General features: G+C 45.0%; 1 protein-coding gene across 2 annotated transcripts in view; it reads right to left on the bottom strand.

Moving 5' to 3' along the window:
* Positions 1-279: 279 nt before the first annotated feature.
* The window catches only part of GPD2 (glycerol-3-phosphate dehydrogenase 2), a 96,444-nt gene continuing 74,807 nt past the window's right edge, over positions 280-21,916 (bottom strand). Inside the window, exon 18 of one of the 2 annotated variants that reach the window (XM_026058272.1) lies at positions 280-656. In XM_026058272.1, the coding sequence (XP_025914057.1) occupies positions 615-656 (42 nt within the window). In that variant the 3' untranslated portion in view covers positions 280-614. Of the gene's footprint in view, positions 657-17,262; positions 17,501-21,916 lie in introns of those variants that run through there. The other variant, XM_026058271.1, reaches the window with a different exon arrangement.

The following is a 21,916-nucleotide window of genomic DNA, read 5'->3' as shown; positions in this document are numbered from 1 at the left end:
CGCCACCTCCTCGCTAGCTGGGGAACTCAAAATTTGCTCATTATCGCAGATTATTTAAACTGGCCAAAACGTCAAGTGCGAGGCAGGTACCCAGGGCATGGCTCGCTGTCTGTCTCTGATCCCGCGTCCTCCTGACGTGAGCGGTGTTTGCAGCAGGAACATGCAAGAACCAGCACGCTGGGCCAGTTGCATTTTGTTGGACCCCCACAGTGACCGTCTCTCACAGCCCCATCTCTTGAGGGCAGAGGGGGAGTACATTATCACCCCTCTGCAGACGTTACTGGGACAGGGACTGGGACGTCACACATCCACTTTGGGCTGGACCCTTCCCGAAGATGGAAACGGCAGTCTGGGCTGGGGAAGATGCCTCCAGGGTAGTTCACAGCCGCTCCCATGCTTCGAAACCCCCATGCAATCGCCACATGCCCCGTGTGACGATGCCGTCTTTCATCATCTATTTCTTCCTGAAGGACATTCATTTGCAATACATACCGAAACCAGGTTTTGTCATATTCTCCACAGAAACTGAAGTCTTATCAGAAGTTCCTGACAGTTCCCTTTCTCTCTCTTTTCAGGGAGACTTGATTTGCCGGCACACTCCTTGATGGAGGATTTCAAGCTACTTCCAGGCAAGTGCAGAGACGCGCCATCAGTGCCTGAAATGGTAGGTCTTGGCTCAGTGACTTCTTTGCAGAAGACACCCTCCTAGCATGACGGTGATCACCATGGCACAGCTTCTGTTACCACTTACACAGGTTGAAGAATAAGTTATTTCAGTAATATTTCTATTGAAAGCAATGACATGACTCGGGGAGAAAAGTGCTATCTAATCTGTGCCAAGAGCAACAGAAAAGGGTTCCACATTTTTCCAGGAAATCTATACAGTAATTATTCTGATATATACACAGTCATTTTGGAGCTGTTTTGTTATACTACTGCTAACTAGATAGGTGTTTTGCACAACCAGATTTTGCTGCTTTTTACCATGAAAAAGGCATCCAGTTTGTATGAATAAATCTGTAACTAGACCACACACGATTATTAGGCTTAATACCAATTGTCCCTCATTAATGTTTCAGAGGAGCGATTAGCATTTTGAGGCAAACAAGGTGTACTTAGTTAGTGGGACACGACCCAGCTGTCATTAAATTATATCTATGATTAATGATCTTCAGAGGCATAGAGCTTAAAGTTTGGGTAATAATGAACGGATTACAAGGGAGGGGGAGGGAGGAGATGAAGTGCAGCGGTGGGAGGGCAGCGGGGCCATCACGGGCTGATGCCGGGGCTGTCGCGCGGTGGCGTGGGGAGCGCGGGCGCTGCCTGGGGCCAGGAGAGATTTGGGCAGGAGCACCCTGCCTCCCTCCCCACGTCATTTCAGCTGTGCAAACTTCGTTAACCCTCATCACTAGACGGAGGTGCCCAGTGGCCCTCACCACCTCAGACCAGAGGCAATGCTGCTTAGCCTCCTCCAGGCACCCAGGCTGGTCCCACCAGTATACTACAGATATTACAGGCCTCCAAAGGACCTCCTCTATAGCCCCAAGACAGAAATCACACTTCTACCCTTTTTATATTTTTATAAATATTCAGGTAGAAAATCAGCCAGGGAAATGAGAGCTGCCCTACATTCCTGGGCTGTCATGCTGAGCCTTTCTTCTTGGGGCATTTCCAAACACCAACTGATGTGCTTCCTCGCAGGTCTGGATAAAAATATTTTTATCACGCTACGGGACTTTCCCCGTTGGCTGACAACAGGGAGGTTAAAATAGCTCAGGACCATTATTTACTAAACTCCTCTCATTAAAGAAGTGAATTCCTGCCTTTCTGAGGTAGGATTTGCATGTTTTGTGCGTGCTGCACAGTGGGAAGCCCCACTGAGCACACGCGGTCGGTTGCAGAGCCGGAGCCCCCTTCTCTCCCTTGTCTCCCACCCCATCCCCAGCCCCTGGCCCTGGACCACATGGCATAGCCTTTGCTTTGACATCTGTTTTGAGTCCAAAACGGGGCGTTGGAGGCACCTGAGCGCCCGCAATGCCGCGCTGGACGCTTCGAAGGATAAGAGGCGTTTTGCAGATGGCCTAGATCTAGATGGAAAGCGCACGCACTCATCCAGCAGACAAGTCCTGTCACTCGTGTCTGGCTGCAGAAGTTTTGGAGTCTCCTTGTGCCCTAGTTTCTCGTGCAATTACATTATTTATAGAAAACCTCGTAACTTACTCAGTAACTGGAGATTGTTATTGAAAGTGGCTGAGGAAACGCAGCACAGAAGGTCATTTTATAGCTGAAGCATGTGTAAACAGAAGAGGCCAGGAGTTAGTGTCACGAACAGACGTGGCCAATGGGCTCATGACAAAAAAAATATTTAGAGAAAAAAAAGTTGTTCTTGCTGCCAAATTTTAATTTAATTAGGGATTGTTTGGGTTTTGTTCTTTTTAGTGTGGTTTGTTTATTAGTGTTCATTGAAAAGCATCATTGCCATGGTAACTAATACGCTGCGTGGAACACCATATACACTTTTTTAAGGGAGCAGAGTGCTGCGTTATGCACCGAAGTACGTAACGAATGTGCCGGGGAAGATAGGTGGGGACACATAACAGAAGAACATTAAAAAGTCTCAGAACAAATCAGGATTATAAGTGGTGAAATGTTATTTGTCTGTACTAACAAGAACGGTTCCTTGGTCTTCTCTAACATTTTTTCATAATACTTTATGTAAGCGCTAAAAGAACAGAGGGAAAATTAACTGAAGCTGTGGGAAGAGCACCGAGCGCACCATCTGGGTCTGATTTGGGATATTTCTGTGGCGAAACCAGACTTTTGCGTTCTTTTTGATGGACGCTGGCGGCAGCTGTGAGGCGCCACTGTGTGCCGCCACACACCATCGTGTGCTGCCACATGCCACTGCGTGTCGCCACACGCCGTAACACGCCACCACACACCATCACGTGCTGCCACACGCCATCGTGCACCGCCACACACCATCATGCGCCGCCACACGCCATCATGCGCCGCCACACGCCATCACGCACCACCACATGTCATCACACATCGCCACACGCCATCGCGCACCACCACACACCATCACGCACTGCCACATGCCATCGCGTACTGCCACATGCCATCGCGCACCGCCACATGCCATCGTGCACAGCCACACGCCACCACACACCGCCACACGCCACCACACACCGCCACACGCCATCGCGCACCGCCACACGCCATCGCGCACCGCCACATGCCATCACACGTCGCCGCACGCTATCGCGCACCACCACACGCCACCGTGCGCCGCCACACACTGTGAGGCAGCGCCTCTGGCTATGCCTGTCAGCAGCAGCCCCAGGCCTCTCTGTGTGTATATTTTGCTCTTTCGCTGCCCAGGAAGAGCGTGTTTTTCCGTCAGGTGGCCCCTGCTTGCCCCTCAGGGCTCGGGGTAGCCGCGGCGTGGCCGAGCACCGCGCGGCGCCTCAGCCCCACAGGGCCGCCGCTGCGGGGCGACGCAGGGCGCCCGCCATCTCCACGGGGCCACCGAGTGACGGGGCCGGCAACAATCTGATAATCCGTCTATCGTTTTTAAGCAAAAGCTCCCCAGAGGATCAAAGCCAGAGCCGGTGTGCGTTCAGGAATACTCTGTCAAATCTCTCCTGGTCTTATTTGGGGGCGACATTGATAAGGAAAGGGAATCCGCATTGTTTTGGAGCTGTACGTATCTGAGTTTTACAGCATTTTTCTTTGACAGGAACCGTGATACATGTGATAAGGGACAGCAAATAGGGTCCAAGTGACAGGCCATTGTAAACTAACTGTCAGGCAGCGTCCACAAAGACAGGCATCTCCCGCCATAATACCCCCTTGCTGACTGAAAAGGCTAATATCTCCCCAAACAGCCGAGTTAACTGCCCGGCAAGAGGCCCTTGCCTGCCCGCAGCGACCAGGTATGGGCAAACAAATCACTGATGGGCAAATAAATCACTGACGGGCAAACAAATCCCTGGTGACGGAGCTGCCGCTGCCCGGGCAGACCGTGCTGCCCCTGCCAGCAGCTTTTCTGCTCTTTGGGCCCCAGCAGCGCTCTCTGCAGAGACTGATCCGGAAGCTTTTCCCCCTGTTTTCTGTGAAGGAACCACTTGCAGCTTTCAATTTGGACTAGAACGGAGAACACAGTTTAGTCGACTGAAATGCTAAAAAAAGTAAACAAAAAACCCTCCAACAATCTTTTAATTAAATGCAGTGATTTGCCTTCTACCTTCTTCTTTTTTTTCCACTTTGTTTCTCAGGATTTCTCTGGTTCCCCACTGCAGATTAGCAGAGTATTGCATTGATTTACACTTCCTTTGCTCTTAAAAGAGTATTAGAGCTCACAATATTATTCATTTAAATACTCTTAGGGCTTGTTCCTACTTCTGCTGAAGTGAGTGAAAAATTTGCCTTTGACTTCAGTAGATCAAAACCTTAATAACTAATTTATAGCTAATTACATTATTAATATTTGAGTTCTTTATAATATGTTTTAGATTAAAATAGCTATTTAACGTTACACTGCGGGGACTGTTAAACAAGCCCCTGCCGCAAGCCGCCCCCCGCTGCACCAGGAGACTGCTGATGGACCTCACCATCTGTTTGGCGGCGGAGGGAAACCAGCGCAGCACGTTCGGGGGGAGATCACAGCTTCGCGTTTGACATCATTTACGTTTTGTGTGTTTGTTTAAAACCTTGCTTCAATGTTAAGAATGGTACGTGTTTCACTTCCTTTGCTCTTTCCGATGACAACTGTCGTACTTTGCCCGCGTAACGGTAATCCCAACGCTCTGCTCACAAACGCAGCCGAAACCGGCAAGCGAGCTCTTGAAACGTGTGGTTTAACTTAGAATTTTTGCTCTAAATTGCTCTGAAACGTTTCAGAAGCCGTGTTCCTAACGAGCGAGCTGGCAGAGACACCCGACGCGCCCAGGGCCTGGAGAGATGGGCGCCCCGCAGCCCCCGTGCGCTGCCGTGACAGAGCCGTGCGTGGTTCGGGTTCGCCTTTCCCTCCCGGAGTGGCCTTTCGATGGAGGAAGTGAGAGAGGGAGAGACCCCAAAAAAGGCAGAAGTGAGCTTCATGTGACTCAAACCAATATCCCGGCTGAAAATTACACACCTTTAAGCAAGACACATGTGACGGTTGTACTGCGGACGGACAGAATTGCTATTTTTATAAAACAAAACACCGGGAAACATGCAGCTCACTTACTCCTTATTAGCAGATGAATTGGTCTCATGTAATAGTAATGCAATGAACCTCAGTCACAGTTTTCATTCAGGAATCTCAGAGCTCCTTACAAACACTAATTAATGCAATCTTGAACACACCCCAGGGGTATGTATGCATGAAGTTACCCAGCTGAAATGGATAAACGATAGCACCAAGAAGGTGGGCCAACATGACAGTGAACTTGTGCCAGGTCTCATAATTAACCCGAGAGGTCTGGTTCTGTTTCCTCTAATTCTTACACTGCATTTCTATTACAGCAAAATCTGCATGACACCTTTTCATGAAGATATCTGAAACTGAGAACACGGCATACCTTGGACACAACTCATATCTATTATTTAAAACTGTCCTCCTTGCAGAATTAATTAACTTCTCTTTTTTTCTCTCGCAGCAGCAGATCTAGTAAGAAAACTGGCATTTTGACAGATAACTATGGATATTTTTCTATAGAGACATACTTGGGGGGTATGGGTTCTCATTTGTGAATTGTTTAATAAAATTGTACCTTGCTGGCACCCAGGAAAAAAGAATAGTAGGAGAACTTCAAATGGTAGCTACTGTCTGATCAAGATGAGAGGCTACCAAAAGAACCGAACACCCGTATCACACAGAGAGGTAGCCTGGTGCCGTCTTCCTGACTTGAGGCCAATGTATATGTCAGATATTACACTTTATAAATCCCGGCTGCTGTAGTGAATTACTATGACTACATTACTGTTAGTAATCTAACTTCTAATGTTTCTGTTACATTTCCATTCCAAGACCTCTACTTTGGTAATCTCACTGAGCCCATAACATTCATATTTCACTTTCCTGCCTCATAGAATTCACTAAGACATTGCCATCTTCCTTACTGTGGAAGAGTCTGTATGCATTTAATTAAAACTGTTTCCCAATGTGCATGCAGCAGACGTGGATTAAAGCTACCCAGGCATTCGCACAGGCAGATGCAGTCCCGCTCCAAATGGAAGGGTTGCGCTGAAGCACAGCTGGGACTACATCATCCAACATAGAAAGATCCCATGCAGAAATACAAATGCATATGCCAGCGTGTAAATGCAGGGAATGTGACACATGGCAGATGTGGGGATGCCTGGAAGCCCTCGACAAGTGTGCTGCACCCGTTCCTTGGCCTCTCTAGTCCCTTGGTAAATTTGTGTGTGTTATTTTTGCCTTTTTCCCCTTTTGTGCTTAATTTCTCAAACACAGTTGCACTTTCGGCTTAGTTCCCATGTAGGCGCGTGACTACACTTAACTTCCCAGATGTGAAAGAAAAGCAAAAGTAAAAAGCAGAAGCTGCATCACGTGGTGTTGCCACACGGAGACTCACACTGGCAACCAGCAGTGCGGGGACCTTTAGATCCACCACAGATACTTTCCCAGTGACATGCTGTCGTCACTGCAGACTGGAGAAGGGAATAAAGCAGTCTGCCAGTGGGTTTGCACACCCGCGCTGTCAGCAGAGAAAATGGTGGGTCTGATGGAGTGCTGACGTGTGGGTGCAGCACAGACTCCTCTGCCCGCCCCTGCCTCCTGCACGGTCCCGGTCCCATCTCCTCCTCACTCTGGGGGAGGCCTGGCTTCCCTCACCCACCCGGTCTGTCCCAACTCCTTACGGCTTCTCCTCCCAGCCCCATATGCCTTGTCCAGCAGATCCTTTTACCCTCTAGACATTGTCCGGCTTTCGTCTCCCTTTTCTTGCTTGGCCCTTCCTGTGTCCCATCCTCTTCTCTCCCTCACTCGCCCTCCCGGCAGCTTCCCGTCTCAGCCCCCCTCACACCCCGTGCCACCTGCGCACCTGAACGCTCTTACGAAGGTCCCTCTCCACCTGGGCCAGGTCCCTGCGCAATCCCCCTCGCTCCCCGCCTGCCTCCCTGGGTTTTATCCCACTCCTTGGCCCTGCTAGGCTCTGCCTGCCCTTGCTGTGCTCATCGACAGCTCCTCTGCTGGGGTCGAGCACAGACCACCTCTCCCACCAGGTTTCTGTCCAACGTCAAGCTCCTCCCTGCCTACTTCAAAGTGCAATTAAAGGCACAGAGTTAAGTGGAAGATGGGATAAAAACGCCATGAGCTTCCCCAGTATATGATCAAGCTAAAATAACCTGATAACTTTTTTAACTAACTGGCTTTCAGAGAAAAGAAATGTGATAATCAGCTATTTGGACTTCAGTAAGCAGTCTTGCTTGATGCACCCGAGACATCGTTAACCTCAAGAAGATAATGTGACACCCTGTTTCCACAAACAGCGTAAGATGGTGTTATCACCAAAAAGGCTGTCCCTGTCCTTTTATCCACACTAGCCAGTTGTTCCTACCCGGCCTGGGTTAGCACAAGAATGCACACCACTGCACACAGACCCAGGCCAAGAAACAGAGGAAAAGGGCTCATTTTCAGCTGGTTCAGTTCTTGGATCCAATGCACTGCATGACCACACAAATGCTTGGGCTGTATCATGAAAGAAGTGGTGTAAGGGCAGAAGAAGTAGCAGAAGGAGGGAATTGCTGCTTCCAAGGTCAGTGCTGACGTCTGCTTGTGAAACTAAATCCACACTCAGAGCACAAAATGAACAGAGAGAGAAGAGCAGCCATGCTGGATGGAGAACAGCGGGCTGGGGGAAGAAGAAGGATTCCTCACACATTGCTCTTGCATCTAGTGTTATTTCGTCAATGTCATTAGTGACCCTGGCACAAATAATTGCAGTGGACTTGTGATATTTCCTGATATTGCCAGTACAGAGGAGGACAGGAATACCATGGGGAAGAACTGAAAGATCTGGGGGAAATTGAAACAGGATTAAATTTAACAGTGCAGGGCAGAACTCTGGAACTATTAAGAATTTCTGCTGTGAGGTAGGTGCTTCTGTAAGGGTGCACACAGGGCCTTTAAGGATGCAGGTAATTACCTTGCCCTGGTGAAAAACAGAGACCAAGTCTGGAGAGGAGGAGTGGGAGTCTCCACCATGGGACTGAAACAGGGTTTCAGGCCAGAGCGAGAGATGAGGGAAAGAAATTCAGCCAAACCTCGGAGGGAAGGAGAACAGAGAAAGCAAAGGGACTGCGAGGCATCCCTCCATCAGCGCGGGTTCCTCCTCCTGCCCCCAACGTGAAGAGTCTGGAGCTTGCAGTACTGCTGTGGCTACCCTGTTAGTTTTGCTCATTTACCTCAAATAGAGTCCACCGGAGTTACTGTGAACCCAAGAGGCTGGGCTGGTCACTTGTCTAGGCTGAAAAAGTATCAGTTGGAAACACCAAAGGACAGAAACCTCTGGCATTTCAGGTAATCACAGGAGCTGTCATGGGGGCGTCCAAAAAGAGAAGGATAAGGACATGAGAGAGGGAAGTGCAACTTAGGCGGTGTCAGGTAAGGTATTACCAGTAGAGGCAGGAAAGTACCATGATAAGGGCTACCAGAATAACCAGAAAACGTCAACCTTCTTCTCAGAGGATCTCGACAGAGCTTGGTGTGTTTATTCGAGGAAGACAAGAGCTGATGTGAAACTCCACGGGGTAATGCTGGCACGAGAAGAAAGAGGGGAATAACAGTCATAAATAAATACATTTAGGCTGGAAATGAAAGTTTCTATCCACGAGATAGGAGTGATTATGGAGCAGTCTAGCAATATACACAGTACTAATATAGGTTTTGAACTTATTTTTAAATGCTCTTAAAATCACTTCAAATCCTGAGTTCATAATGACCCAGACCCTGCAACGTGGAACTGCGTTCTTATGAAGTCCTGAAAAAAACCTGGTGGAAAAGCAGGAAACGCTCCAACCATGAGAAGTTTTATGTTGTGCAATAACTTCCAAGGCAAGTGAAAGGTCCAACACTAAGACATTTGAAAGTAGTTCAGGAAAATGTTAGAGACAGCGTTATGAGGAACAGTCCTGCACAGAAGGGGAAAAGAAGCGACTGAGAAAATTCACCCTCTCTGTGTCCAGCCCTGAGGAGTCTCTTGCTGGTTTTACAGTCTCCAAACAAAAAAAGAGTATTCACAGGAGGTTACATTTCCAGCACTGAATCATAGTGGTGCATGTGCAGAAACAGTCTCATGGTTTATAAACTTCATCGGTTATCTTCTTCTGTAAATACATCATTAGTGGGAGCAAGTGCACAAAACAATGGGCAGTGGTAAAGCACAATTCTTTTCCACTAGTGTGGGAATGGTCCATAATAAGTCACAAGAGACAGAATAAGATATGAAGGTCACTCACTTATGCATGGAAATAAATTATATTATACCATCAACTAAGTTTCTTCAGCCAGTCATAAAGCAGAATACTACTAAGTAATTTACTCGCAAATGATGGTTATAAAACACTCACACTCTAACAAATCAAATTATACCACACAACCCAAACCACCAAGTCATACCTACTGGTGATTAATGTTGAAAACTACCTGACCCACAGACTCTAGTAACTTAACTAACAAATGCTCCTCGTGGTCCTACCTCTCATCTGTTAGTGGTGTAGCCCTCTGACTCTTCTCACTAATTTCAAGTCCCTTCATTCTGCTTTTGCATACCACACTCTAAGTATTAAAAAAATTATTATAAAAGTAAAAATTAACAATTATTACCTGTCGTGAGTGATCAGTTCTTACACACAAGCCCAAGGAGCAAACTGCTTATTTGCAAGGCAAAATTATAAAGTTGACTAGATTTTGTCACTTTTTTGGCAATCTCATCATTTCTTGCTAAAGATATGGAAGATGCTGCCATGGAAAAACAACTGATTATCACACTTCCAGTCTCTGTGTCCCATGCAAAATGAATATAAAGCTCAAATCTAATCTGAAGTCTAGAACTACTTCTAAACTATGCAATCCAGCCACAGTAGTCAGTACTAGTCAGTACTTCCAAAACAAGATGTGTACAGTCTTGAACAGGTTCCTTTCTGGGAGTGTGTGTGTGGAGGGGTTAATTTTATTTTATTTGTAAATACAGCTCAATCTCCAAAGCTAAAATTGTTGTTTCTTTTGCTTGGCTGACATGTGTGATCAGCAGTTTCCTTAATACACACATAATAGGCAGTAAACATCCTGAAGAAAGCAATGCAGGAGCATTCCCTATTTATCAGTTAGGTGCATCCTTGTACCAGTACTGCGAAGTGACCAAACGCCTCCTCTGCCGGGGATTTGCGGTTCCATCGCACAGCACTCTGCTCCCACAGGCACCTGCTGAGGGAATAACGCACTACACACCACAGAAATATCCACACTTGCTGATGGCAAGGGCCCAGACTAACTTATTTAAAGATTTCTTTCTCCTGACAAGTAAAGAAAAATTCCTTATCCACAAGATAAATAAAATTCAGGTGCCATTGGGTTTTTCTTTTTTTTTTTTCCTATGGGAAACTGGGTATGCCCACATATCTGCTAAAATTAATTAATATTGATTATTTTGTCAAGAAATGGATTGATACAAGAGGTATATAAAACTCTATCCTCTTTAATGCATATATATTTAATGTATAGCAGGAAGCACGCATATACCACATATTCTTAAACAGAATGTGATTCAAAGCAAAACCAACAAGTGCTAAAATAACAGGGCAGAGACTACAGCAAGGTTACGTTGCTGTGAGAGGGTGGAAGCAGTCTCTAGAGTATAACAGGTTTCAAATTGGAGGCCTCTACTTAAAACCCACAGGAAATAAGAAGGGTCAAAATTAGCACAACTGTTCTATTACTTAAAAAGACAACCTAATTTCTCTTTCAGAAATTGCTCCGTTTTTTGGAAGATGTCTCTGACAATGGATGTCATGATTCAGGGTCCACTGCTGAATAAAAGAGTGGTCAAGAACCCAGAATTTTATTCAACTTAAATGTTTCTGTGAGCATGCCATAAAACTGTGGCGTTTCATAAAACCGATTCAGTCTAAACTGGTGGGGGAGTAGTATCGCTAGCGAGTATTACGTATAGGAAAGAGGAAAGGAAAAGATGGGGAAGTAGTGATATCGCTACGAGCTCCTCCAGGAGAGTCAGGCGAGCAGAAACCACCACCACCACCACCACCACCACCCTGCAAACACTTCTGCTTCCTCCTCGGCTCGCAGTTTCTCAGTGCAGCAGCTTTTATACCTTTTAAATACCAGTATACAATGGCATAAAAATAAAGCAATAATGTCTAATATAACAGTAAGGGTTTTCATCAGGGGATATTTAGGCCTACTGTGAAACTAATTTCTGGTTTTGCTAGTCTCTCTTCCTCGGTATCAAAGGAATGGGCCAGACTTTCAAGAGAGCTTTCTCTGCTACCTAAATCTCAACAGAAAGCACCCAGTTTTCAGACGTGCTCAGGAGAGCAACAACCGTGCGTGGCGTGGAGTGCCTGTGCAGAGCAGGAGCCACGACTCAAGACGTCGATCGGGAACAGAGTCTTACAGCTGAGGACGGAAGAAATGCAAGAAGCACTTCACGGGGCTGCCGCTCTAACACACAGCCTCCACCACTGCAAAACTGGGAGAGGAAGCACTTGAGGCGGCGCTGAAGCAGACACCAGAGAAAGTAATTTCATTCAGTTCCAGCAAGGGATTTTTCTTCTTCTTGAAGAAAGCAGAGCTCACTAAGTTTTTGCCACGCTCTCACAGCCAACTAATATGTGCCAGCCATGACAGAGCATGGTTCACTTTTACTTCCCCCAAATATTTTTACCTATAACAAAATAAAAGCTCAATAATGCAGATTTTCTATAGACTGCAAAGGCTTTCTTTACACTAGAAATATTTTTTTATTTCCATCTTTCAGTGTTATTAATGTTTAGCATGAATATTCCACATCATATGTCTCAACTGCCTCCCGTAAATATTTAGCAACACTAAAAAACAGTAATTTTCTAACTCAAAAGAAATGAAACAACTGCTAAGTGACCACTGAGCTTTTTCATGAACCCTATCTACTTTACTAATCCAAGAGAAGCCAAGATAGCTAATTACAATACACTAAAATGTACTGTCAACCGACTGAGAAATGCTGTTATATTTTCAGCTTCTGTGTAGTTCAATGAAAATTAGAGTTAAATGTGTATTTTGAATGCAATAGCTTATTACTATGAAGTTAATCATACCATTACTTTTTATTGCAGTTCACTATATAGAAGTTTAAAGGGACCCTAACAGAGAGGAATAAATGAGGTTAGCCTTCGATGCTGCATCTGACAGTGGGGTACCACGCCAGGCTTAATTCACCCTCACGAAGTCTTCTTGAATGGTCACTTGTAGAATTTGCACTTGACTTTTGGAAACATTAAATGTTCTCGTCACTGAGAACTAATTAAGAAATCTGGACCACTGTTGCTGAGCTAATTTTGTTCAGGTTGACTGCATGTTCAAATCTGACTCTAGATGCTCATCTAATGTATACTATGACCAACTATTTCGGTTGGATTAAGGTAATTACCTAGCTCAACACTTTTCTGATACATTTTCCAGTAATGGAATCCAAAGCTTTTATATGCTTCTCAGTCTTCACTTTGAAGGATTTTGAGGGCAAAGCTGTGCTTGAGAACAGAAAAGCCAAGGTCCACATTAATAACCAGTCCAGGGGACAGCTGAGCTTATGTTTAGATATCTGAATTGAGGAGGTACCAAACTACCTATATGCTATGTTAAAAGGCTTTATTTTTACAGATGTGACAAAGAGCCTTATCGCTGGAAAGAGATGTATTTGCAATATGCTTCAGATTTCAGGAACAAGCCACTTGGTGATTAAGCAAAGTGGGCGGAGAACTTCATGGATCGAAGGCAAGCTGGAGACACGTGGGCTGCCTACATTGGGAGAAGACACACTGATGGACGGGGCTCCAGCTACATCAAACACACAGTGGTGGACCAGGCAGTAGTTCCTCACACACGAAATAATTCACTTGCTGTGGCACACCGCTGCCCAGCGTGCCAGAAGAGACTCTGACACAAAACATCAGGTCATCTCAGCAGCGCCTGCCCACTGGACACTGTGGCCAACGTGCTTTCCCCTGGCCAGTCCTTCTGTGGCTGTGCTGTGACTGAGGTGGACTCTCAAGCCGGTGCTAAATACCTGGTATTACGCAGTAAATGTGGCAAGTAATAGGCACCACCTCAACAGGTTACTGAGCCGTTCTTCAGTATCAGACTCTAAATGGGTAACTGAGGAGCACTGCCAGCACAAATACCCTCCGCGTCTGCTATTAGCCTGGTCTGTGACCGGCCAAGTCTTGCAGACCTTTGGTCATTCCCACTAAAGTCTCTGTCCTGGCAAAAGGAAACGCCAATACCCCATACCACCAGAGCCTGCTGGATTCAGGCAGCACCCATCCAAGCAGACCCATTCCCCATGTCGTTAGGGCACCTAGCCGTAAGAGACTGCCCTTGCTGTAGGCATGTTAAGGACTCTGTAACCACAAAGACACTGCTCCATAGTTCTGTAATATATTTAATCTGCAATGAACTCGGCACGAATGGAGAAGCAAGGCTTGTAGTCAGAGGTGGTTTCCTTCATTTGACCACAGCTGCTATCTTTTACGCACAGAATTTCTTCATCTGTTTACCATGATCACATCTCCCAGTCCCTCATCCCACAACTGTTCCACCATATTAGTCCCCTTGGTGAGGTACAGCTATACACCACAGAGAGACAGAGTTTTCTACCATATTAAAACAAGGGCAGTAAACAGGAACCACTGAAAATTTTAATCATATAGTTCATATAGTTCCAGGAGGACACCAAAGATGCCTGCTGCAATTGCCCTTCAGAGCAGAGCAGATGACCTGTGCCATGCAGGAGCAGTTCTACACAAAGCTCCAGGGTTAATGGTGTCTGCTAATAGAAAAGATTATTAAAAAAAAAAAAAAGGTGGTCTTTTAAGAACTGCCATTTAAAGATGCTAGAATTTCTTCCTCAGAACCTTTAATCTTTGAGATACAGAACTATAATGCAGCAATTTACACCCAGTTTTCTCACATACTAATAAACATTTCAGAAAAAATTTATTTCTACCTACCTCAACAAACAATTATCTCACTGGCTTTGAGAAACAAAATGCAGATTCTTGGGTTTCTTGTTGCTCGCCTTCAGTCAGCTGTGCTCGAGGACTGACAGATTCTGCCAGCCTAACAGATGATGAGCTGTACTGCAGACTCTGAGTCCAAGCAGAGCCTGAGACAGCACAGCAAAACTGAAACTGGGATAATTTGGCCATGAGATATCAATACTCCTTACTGATATTATGCACCAGTTCTGGGATTCTGTCCTGACGGTACTCACTCAGTTACCACCGATCCTTATCCTGCTTCAAATTAACAAGATGTGGGCTACACTGCAGGTCTCTGTTAGTGTTGAGAAGCGGATTGCATAGGATTGCCTTTTCCCCGCTCCTTACTTTACTGGAAAATAGATGTCCACATAACTGGTAGTGGTACAACTTCTAAGGTAAATAAAAGGGTTTCGAATTCTTGGACTTCCTACATGCCTCATTTTCATAAAATGTCCAAACTCTTTCTCTTCATTTTGCTGAAGTGTTTTATTTCCACCTATTTAATGGTTTGCAGAATTGCTGTCAGAGACTATATATTGCTTTATTTTTTGCACAATGTAGAACATTGTTCGACAGTTTAGTAGGAGGAGGAGGAGGAAAGTATATAGGCAATTTAAGTGACGGTGTCAGATTACATTTATTGTATATTACAGTTGTGTATTACCACTGTAAAGACCTTATAGTTATTTCTAGTTAAATTAGACACGGTGCCAAGTGTACAGTTTTCTCCAAGAAGAGGTTTTAAAGCCTAGGATTAAACATCTTGGTGTAAATCTCAAATACTCTTTGAGACCTCCTGTCACTTATAAAACAATTTTTTTCCCATAATCTACTTCTGCAGTCAATACTAACCACAACACTTCAAGAAAAACAGGGTTTAAGTGAAAATCTTGAAAATAGATATAGACTTACTTTTCATAATGTCATGGCAACAAGGAACAACAGAAATGTGCCAGTTTTTATTTTCCTCATTCTTCTGTGTGTTCATAACCAAAGATGCTGTTGGTAGGGAATATCAAGCATTTTTATCGATCCAGCTGTAGGTGACTAGCAGAAAGGCTACTGTGGCCTAAAAGCCTCGAGCTGTCCCCGCTTTCTATAACCCATTGCCTCGTGTCCTGGGCTGTTCAAAATGCACATGGTAGCGTTAAGGAACAGCCCAGGAACTTGTGCTTTGGCCAGTAAGCATCGCTCGCCTCCTACAGCTGCAAATGCAGCCTTTGTTACAAGTTCGGAGTTATTTCTTCATCTCCTGATTTCCTCAAGCACCAGGAGTTTTAGAAACACAAAAAGGTGCCACAGTCCTCAAACTTTACAAAGATAAAGGAGACAGGTGGAGACCGTAGATAAATGAAAAGGAACAAAGTTTGATGAGATAATTAAATGATGCTTGCTATTTAAAAACATAAACGGAGCTCAAACTTTCTGAAATCAGGCACTTAGGTTGTTAAAGCCATTAAGAAGAAATTTATCTACAGCTGAGACTCGATACGCAAAGGCCTTGCAGGCAGTCAACCCAGAAAGGTGCTCTCACCTAAAGGCATACCCGAGAGGGAGTACACGACACTCTGAATACGGTCTCATGCAAAAGGCGTGATTTCATTAACGATAAATCTCCCCTCAAAATACCTGGCCAGGATTCACAAGGCGTCAGTGCACTGTGTTCTGCAGAGCTGATGAAGAGGATATGAAAAACGGCTCCTCTACACGAAGAGGTCGGCTCGGCGGGAAGCCAGAGGCACAACCCACGTCCTCAGCCGTGCCAGAGACACCCACTCACGAACAGGTAAGAGATGTGGACAACAGGTAAACTCCATTAAAATACAGTAACGTGCTCAGGGCCCAAGACAGACCTTTTTTTTTTTTTTCTCCTCAAACCACTAAAGGAGACAAAAGCAATTAGGCTAGGTATCCACCTCACATTCTGGGAGATCGCATATGTTAGGCAGCCCCCACGGAAACGGCGAGGAATATTGCTCCTAGCTTGGTTTGAACAGTCGAACTCCAGAGCTCATGAACGCAACGCCAGGCCGCTGGGAGACGGCCTCCCCACACGCAGGGGGCTCTCACCTTGCGACTGCTGCTGCCGCCCTGCTTCACCTGCCCCGATGGAGACTGCCTCCAAAACCGACTTTGGGCTACGGCAGTAACCAGAGGCTTCACGGACTGGACTACAAGCAACCGGTGGCTTTCCGCGTTGTTCCCACTGGAGCTCCCCAACCACTGTCTGCTCTGGCCTCGGCCACCCATGCGTCCTCGGCAGGCGAGGGTGACAGGAGACCCATGGGAGCCCGCATCATTACAGCTTCGGCACTAGTCGTTATCCTCCTGGGCGCTCATGGAACTGAGGAACTGCATGCCTTGGGAGGACCTCAGCTTGGGCTGGGGAAACGCAAGGTGGGGAACACCTTGCGAAAATTGCCAAAGAAAGGAAAGTTATCAGAATCAAGAACCTGAATGCAAATTAAATGACTAATAGTGAAATGCAGCAGATCTCTGCTGGGAAGCTCAGACCTGCTTCTACCGACGAGATGCAGAGGGGCAGCCACAAAACCTTTCACGCTCCACTGCCAACATGCTCAGTCAGATGAGCCTGGCCTTCACTTCCCTTCAAACTTTGCCTTCCCTGTTAAGTTGCTAACAAGTGCCATTTATGCTGGTTCTTTCTGGGAAGTGGTTGCCTTTATCTTGGGAAATTGGATTGAACTTATTCCTCATACACCACAAATTGGGCAATAACTTTCAGTCACTATCCACGAACTAGACTTGAATCAGCCAGCTAGAACTGAAAGATTCCCTAAAGTCTATTACCAGCCTCCTGAAATATCCAGTCCCTAAACAGATTTAGCACATAAGACACAGGAGTGCCAATATTTATTAGGTGCTCATACTCTTCCCCCGATCAGTTTTAGCCATGACCTGAAGCACAGCGTGCAGCAATGCAAAGCACAAACACCCGGGACAACACCATTCTACCAAGGTTTATTTGCTGAAATTTGGTCCGGTAGGGCAGATCTTCAGCTCACGTAAATTGCTTCACGTCCATCATCGTCAGTGGCACTGCAGCAGATCCCTAAGCAGGATCTTCCCCCGTGACGTTCGGTCTCTGTTGTCCCGATATTCAGCACTGACCGAAAATGCGCACTGGCTGGTCTCTGTTAGGGAGCGGGCAGAGCTCACGCACATGTGACCACGGACATTTTTCTGCCAAGATTAGATGTCCCTCTCCAACCTAATTTTAAAAAGGATTTATTACAAAATATAGGCCACATACAATATAAATTCCATAAGAAATCTAAACACCCACAATAGAACAGGAACCTTTGACCATTATGACATGATAGTATTATCGATAACGAGTTAAAAAATGGTGCAAACTGCACCTTGTTGCTTTGTCTTCATATGGCCTTTAGCAAGAGGAGGCACATTTTATAAATTCACCATTTTTCTTCAATATTTTTCTTTCTGCATTCTATGATTAGGGAAAGGATACAACTACAGTTTAGCCCTTTGGTAGAATTTACTTCAGTGATTAAAATAACTGCATGGAATTAGCACAATTCTAACATTATTTTTTATTTTGAGTGGCAGAAAATCATTGCTCCTGGGATAATTCTTAACCTAACAGAATGACCTCTATGAAATATGTCCAAAAGTTTTATGATTTTCCCCTTCATGCTAATTTAATGTAGTTCAATTGTTTAATCTTAAAACGAATACATTCCAAATAAAGTAATACAGTTTACAGCAAGACACTGTAGGAAATAATTAGGCTGCAAGTTCTGGAGGCTTTAATATGGTTGAAATTATATAACTATCTTTGCATTCCCTGTATGGTCCTATTAAATGCAGTAGGCATTGATGTCGCCGGCTGTCAGGAAGCAAAATGAAAAATAGTTTTAATAGCTGCTCTTTGACCTGTTTTATATTTTATGTCAATTATAACGGCACACAACCATGCATAATTATGAAGCATAGATGCATTAAAATGTACACATAATTTGTGTTCTTATGGCAACCATTGCATTAGGATTTAGAAAACAAACTGATGACTTCCTATTGTTCAGTCATCTTAATATTAAATATGTGAGACACTTTTGTGTATCTATTTGTTTTGTATAATTTAAAAAATATATATTGAGAGAAGCAAATAAAAATCACTGTGGAAATGTACATCTGCCATCTGTACCAAGTCTCCAACTACAGTGAGGAGCATTCACCACAGCTGAGAAGTTAACATAGCCATGTATAGAAACATTTAGGCCTGAGTTTTTAAATTATCTGTTTCATTCAGAGTAGAAGTTATTTTCTAATCCATCCCCAACAGTGCTTCGACTTCATTAGGTTCTTAAACAGGAGCAACTGCTTTGTCTGGTTTCAAAAGGAGACCGTCAGCCTGTTTTTGAAGCAAACTCATAAGGAGGAAAACATCTTCTAGCACCTCAAATCTAAAGTGCTGAACCAAAATTATGCAATTAAATGACGGAGATTAAAGAATGCTATTTAAAGAAATAGTCATTCTTCAGATCTTGTTCCCAACACACAGAGAATACTCAAAGGTAAAGCAGAAAATGTAGATGTGTTCATGCTACAGAAATGTCATAAAGCCTTCCCACAGAGATGCTCCGAAATGAAAGAATCTGCCTCTCCTCCAGCACGTTCAAGGAGGCCACGATAACTGCAACACACACGAGCATTTCGGTGCCCTTTGAGTCGGCATTAGTGAGCATGACCAGACCAGGGATTTATTTCTCTGCTTCAAGAGTCATCTGAACCACCTCGGGGAACACACTTCTTACCTGAAGCCTCCCCTTGATTTCAAGCATTTCTTTCCTTCCAGACAGCAGTACACATCATCTGACTTATTATTTCCTCCCCTGCCCCTTCTCCTCTCCTCCCGAACCTATGATGAAACTCGCACATGACTACATTTCTTAGCAAAGCAAGGATGCCAAATGCTCCATTTTCAAGTACTGGCATCATCTCCTGGCTTCTGTCATAAAAGCAAGTTCATGAAGTGTTTTTAAAAAAGCAGCCTAGGGGAAGGAGAAGTACTAAAACCTGTGAAATCCAGAAAACTCATCCTCTGCAAAACCGAAAAATGCCGTATTTTTACTTTGACTTGGGATCTTTCTTATTTAAGTCATCTGTTCATGTCACCATCTGCAGAAGGTTACAGAGCGCTGGAGAACAGGCAGGGCACTGTGAAGATGATGCAAGTATGGGAAAATCCTCTTACAGACGCTAAAGGCGCAGGAAGCCCAGCTGAAGAACGGAAAAATACAAAAGGCAGCCCGAGCGCTAAGCGCTGTCTCCTGTCTATCACCATCCACCCTGGTGCAAGTGAGCATCTTACCAGGTCCCGCTGGCGACCTGCTATGGGAATGATGCAGGAGTCCTTCCTGGGAAGAGCTACACAACGGCCTTAGAGCTGTATCAGCATGAATTAAGTATCTGAGGAGGAGGACTTAAAGAAAACTAAACAGAACAAGATTCCCCCCCACACACACACTACAGACTTTCCCTGTACAGAGATCATCTGTAGAACAGATCTGGTGCATAACGCTGCTGGTTAAAGTTAGCACATTTAAGCCCAAACTACAGTCCTGTTACTTGAAGAAAAGCTGATAGCTACAACTCCTTATACACCGGCTCTTTCATAATGCATCTTTGTGCTCGGTGTAACAAGTCTTCCTCTTTTTGAAAAGGTGCATGGAGTTTGACGGAAAAGCATGCCTCCTGCAGAATTCTTGAGGACAAGAGTTTTTCAGTGCCTATAGGTATGTTAGCACTTTTATCTATTTTAAAATACTGTCTGCAGAACCCCAGTGGTTTCATTCTTATTAAGTTCTGCAAGATAGATATATTTTTTTTAAACTTAACGTTCAAAGTCAGCCAGCTATGAAAAAACCCATGTTTAAGACAACTTTCAAATAGGAGGAATTAGCGCTTCCTAGAAAGAGTGAGTAAGAGAAGAGGAGTATTGTAACTCCCCTACAAAACCGCAGCTTTGCGTGAAGGCTATCAGAATTCAGCGAGCTTGAGCGGCGAGAGCAATCCCGCCTGGCCTTGCGCACGGGGAAGCCCACGCGTCTTGGCACACAGGGACTCAGGAGTCCACCTGGGGGGCCACCCCACCCTATGCGGTGCTTTGGGAGATAAGCCGTGTGGTGCTGCAAAACATTTTAGAGCTCATCTATTTTGCCGAGGAGACTTTGGCCTTTTACATTAAGGGTTAGCTAAGAACTCACAAAATCAGAGTCCTCCTTCCCCAGTATAAAGAATCCCTCAGCTAAGGGAAAACACACTGAAATAGTGTATTTGTACTGACATGTGAAGAGAACAGGTTAAGAGGAGGAAACACCGCATTGCGTAGCTCTACTGAAAGTAAAGACTTTAGCCAAAGCAGAACTGAGACAACCGGAGTGCCAAGATCTTGCTCGAGCAGCTTAAGCATTACCCAGTGCACTCGCTGCAGGTCGGAGCAGCTTCCCTAACTCTGCAAGCTCAACTCCAGGCAATGCGATGGGTTCCTGCCAACGCTGCTGTTGTTTCAGGGAAAAGGCCAGCTGCATACCTCAAACCAAAATGCTTCCCACTGAGAACACAGCAAGAGTCAAGCGGTTGCAAAACTGTTTGAGTGAAGCGCATCATGTGACCTATCAAAGCTTTTTTGCTCCAAAACAGACACACTTCAAATTAAAAAGGCAGAACACTACGCTGTCCTCTATCTGACCAAATGCAACTCCTCCCACAAAACCACATACAAATACGCTCTAGAAGCTTACCAAGTATTTGCTGTCAAGTGCTGCTTCCTCCATGGCTGTTACACATAAGCCATCCTTTTGAGGGCAGACCAAGCATGAAAAGCAAGTTCTTTGCAGAATTAAAACCTTCTCCTTTCTTACACAAGTACATTTCTGAGCAAAGCCAAAGACAGAACATGCTGCTATTTCTAAACAATGTATATATGTAAAAAACAGCTTTCCTAGGAATACTTTGCTAGTGGAGCACGGTATTGTCATGAAAGTGCCTTAGTGTTCTTTCTATCCTGCTGACTTCTCTACTCATATTCCTTTATGAATATATATTTCAGAGCCTGGCAGACGTTTTACTTGGTAGCATTTCAAATGTAGAACATGACCTGCAATCTGGCTTCCACTTGCCTACGTATTTTCTTCATCACAAAACTGGTTAATATAGTATCTTGGAGAACTACATCTAGCAAACTGTTATATTACGATGTTCCTGGTTGCTCCTCTCCATGTGCCCGCATGCACGGACTGAGGCTGTTCAGACATGCCGCATTGCTATAGGATAGAGAGTTTTATAGTTAGATCCCATGAACTGCAGGAGGCTTTATGACATTTACTCTCCGCAGCCATTAGTGTATTTTCTGCCGGGTCTTTGTATGGCCCTCCTAGCTCTTTCAAATAATCCCATGGTTGGAAAATGCCATCTTCTTCAGCACGAGAGACTCGCCCTGAACAATTCCCAGACATGAAAGAGCTCTCTGCAGAAGGGCAGCAAAGGGGTTTTGTTTGTTTGTTTTTAAATAAAAAAAGGAGAGGGCCTAATTTAGGGATTTCCCTTCGATTCGCTCTCGTTTACTCTTGAATACAAGCAAGCAATTAAAAAAAAAAAAAAA

This window comes from Apteryx rowi, unplaced genomic scaffold, assembly GCF_003343035.1.
Source record: "Apteryx rowi isolate R43461 unplaced genomic scaffold, aptRow1 scaffold_145, whole genome shotgun sequence".
NCBI lineage: Eukaryota > Metazoa > Chordata > Aves > Apterygiformes > Apterygidae > Apteryx > Apteryx rowi.
Note: the sequence above shows the minus strand (reverse complement) of the source record. Positions and strands in the feature narration are given on the sequence as shown.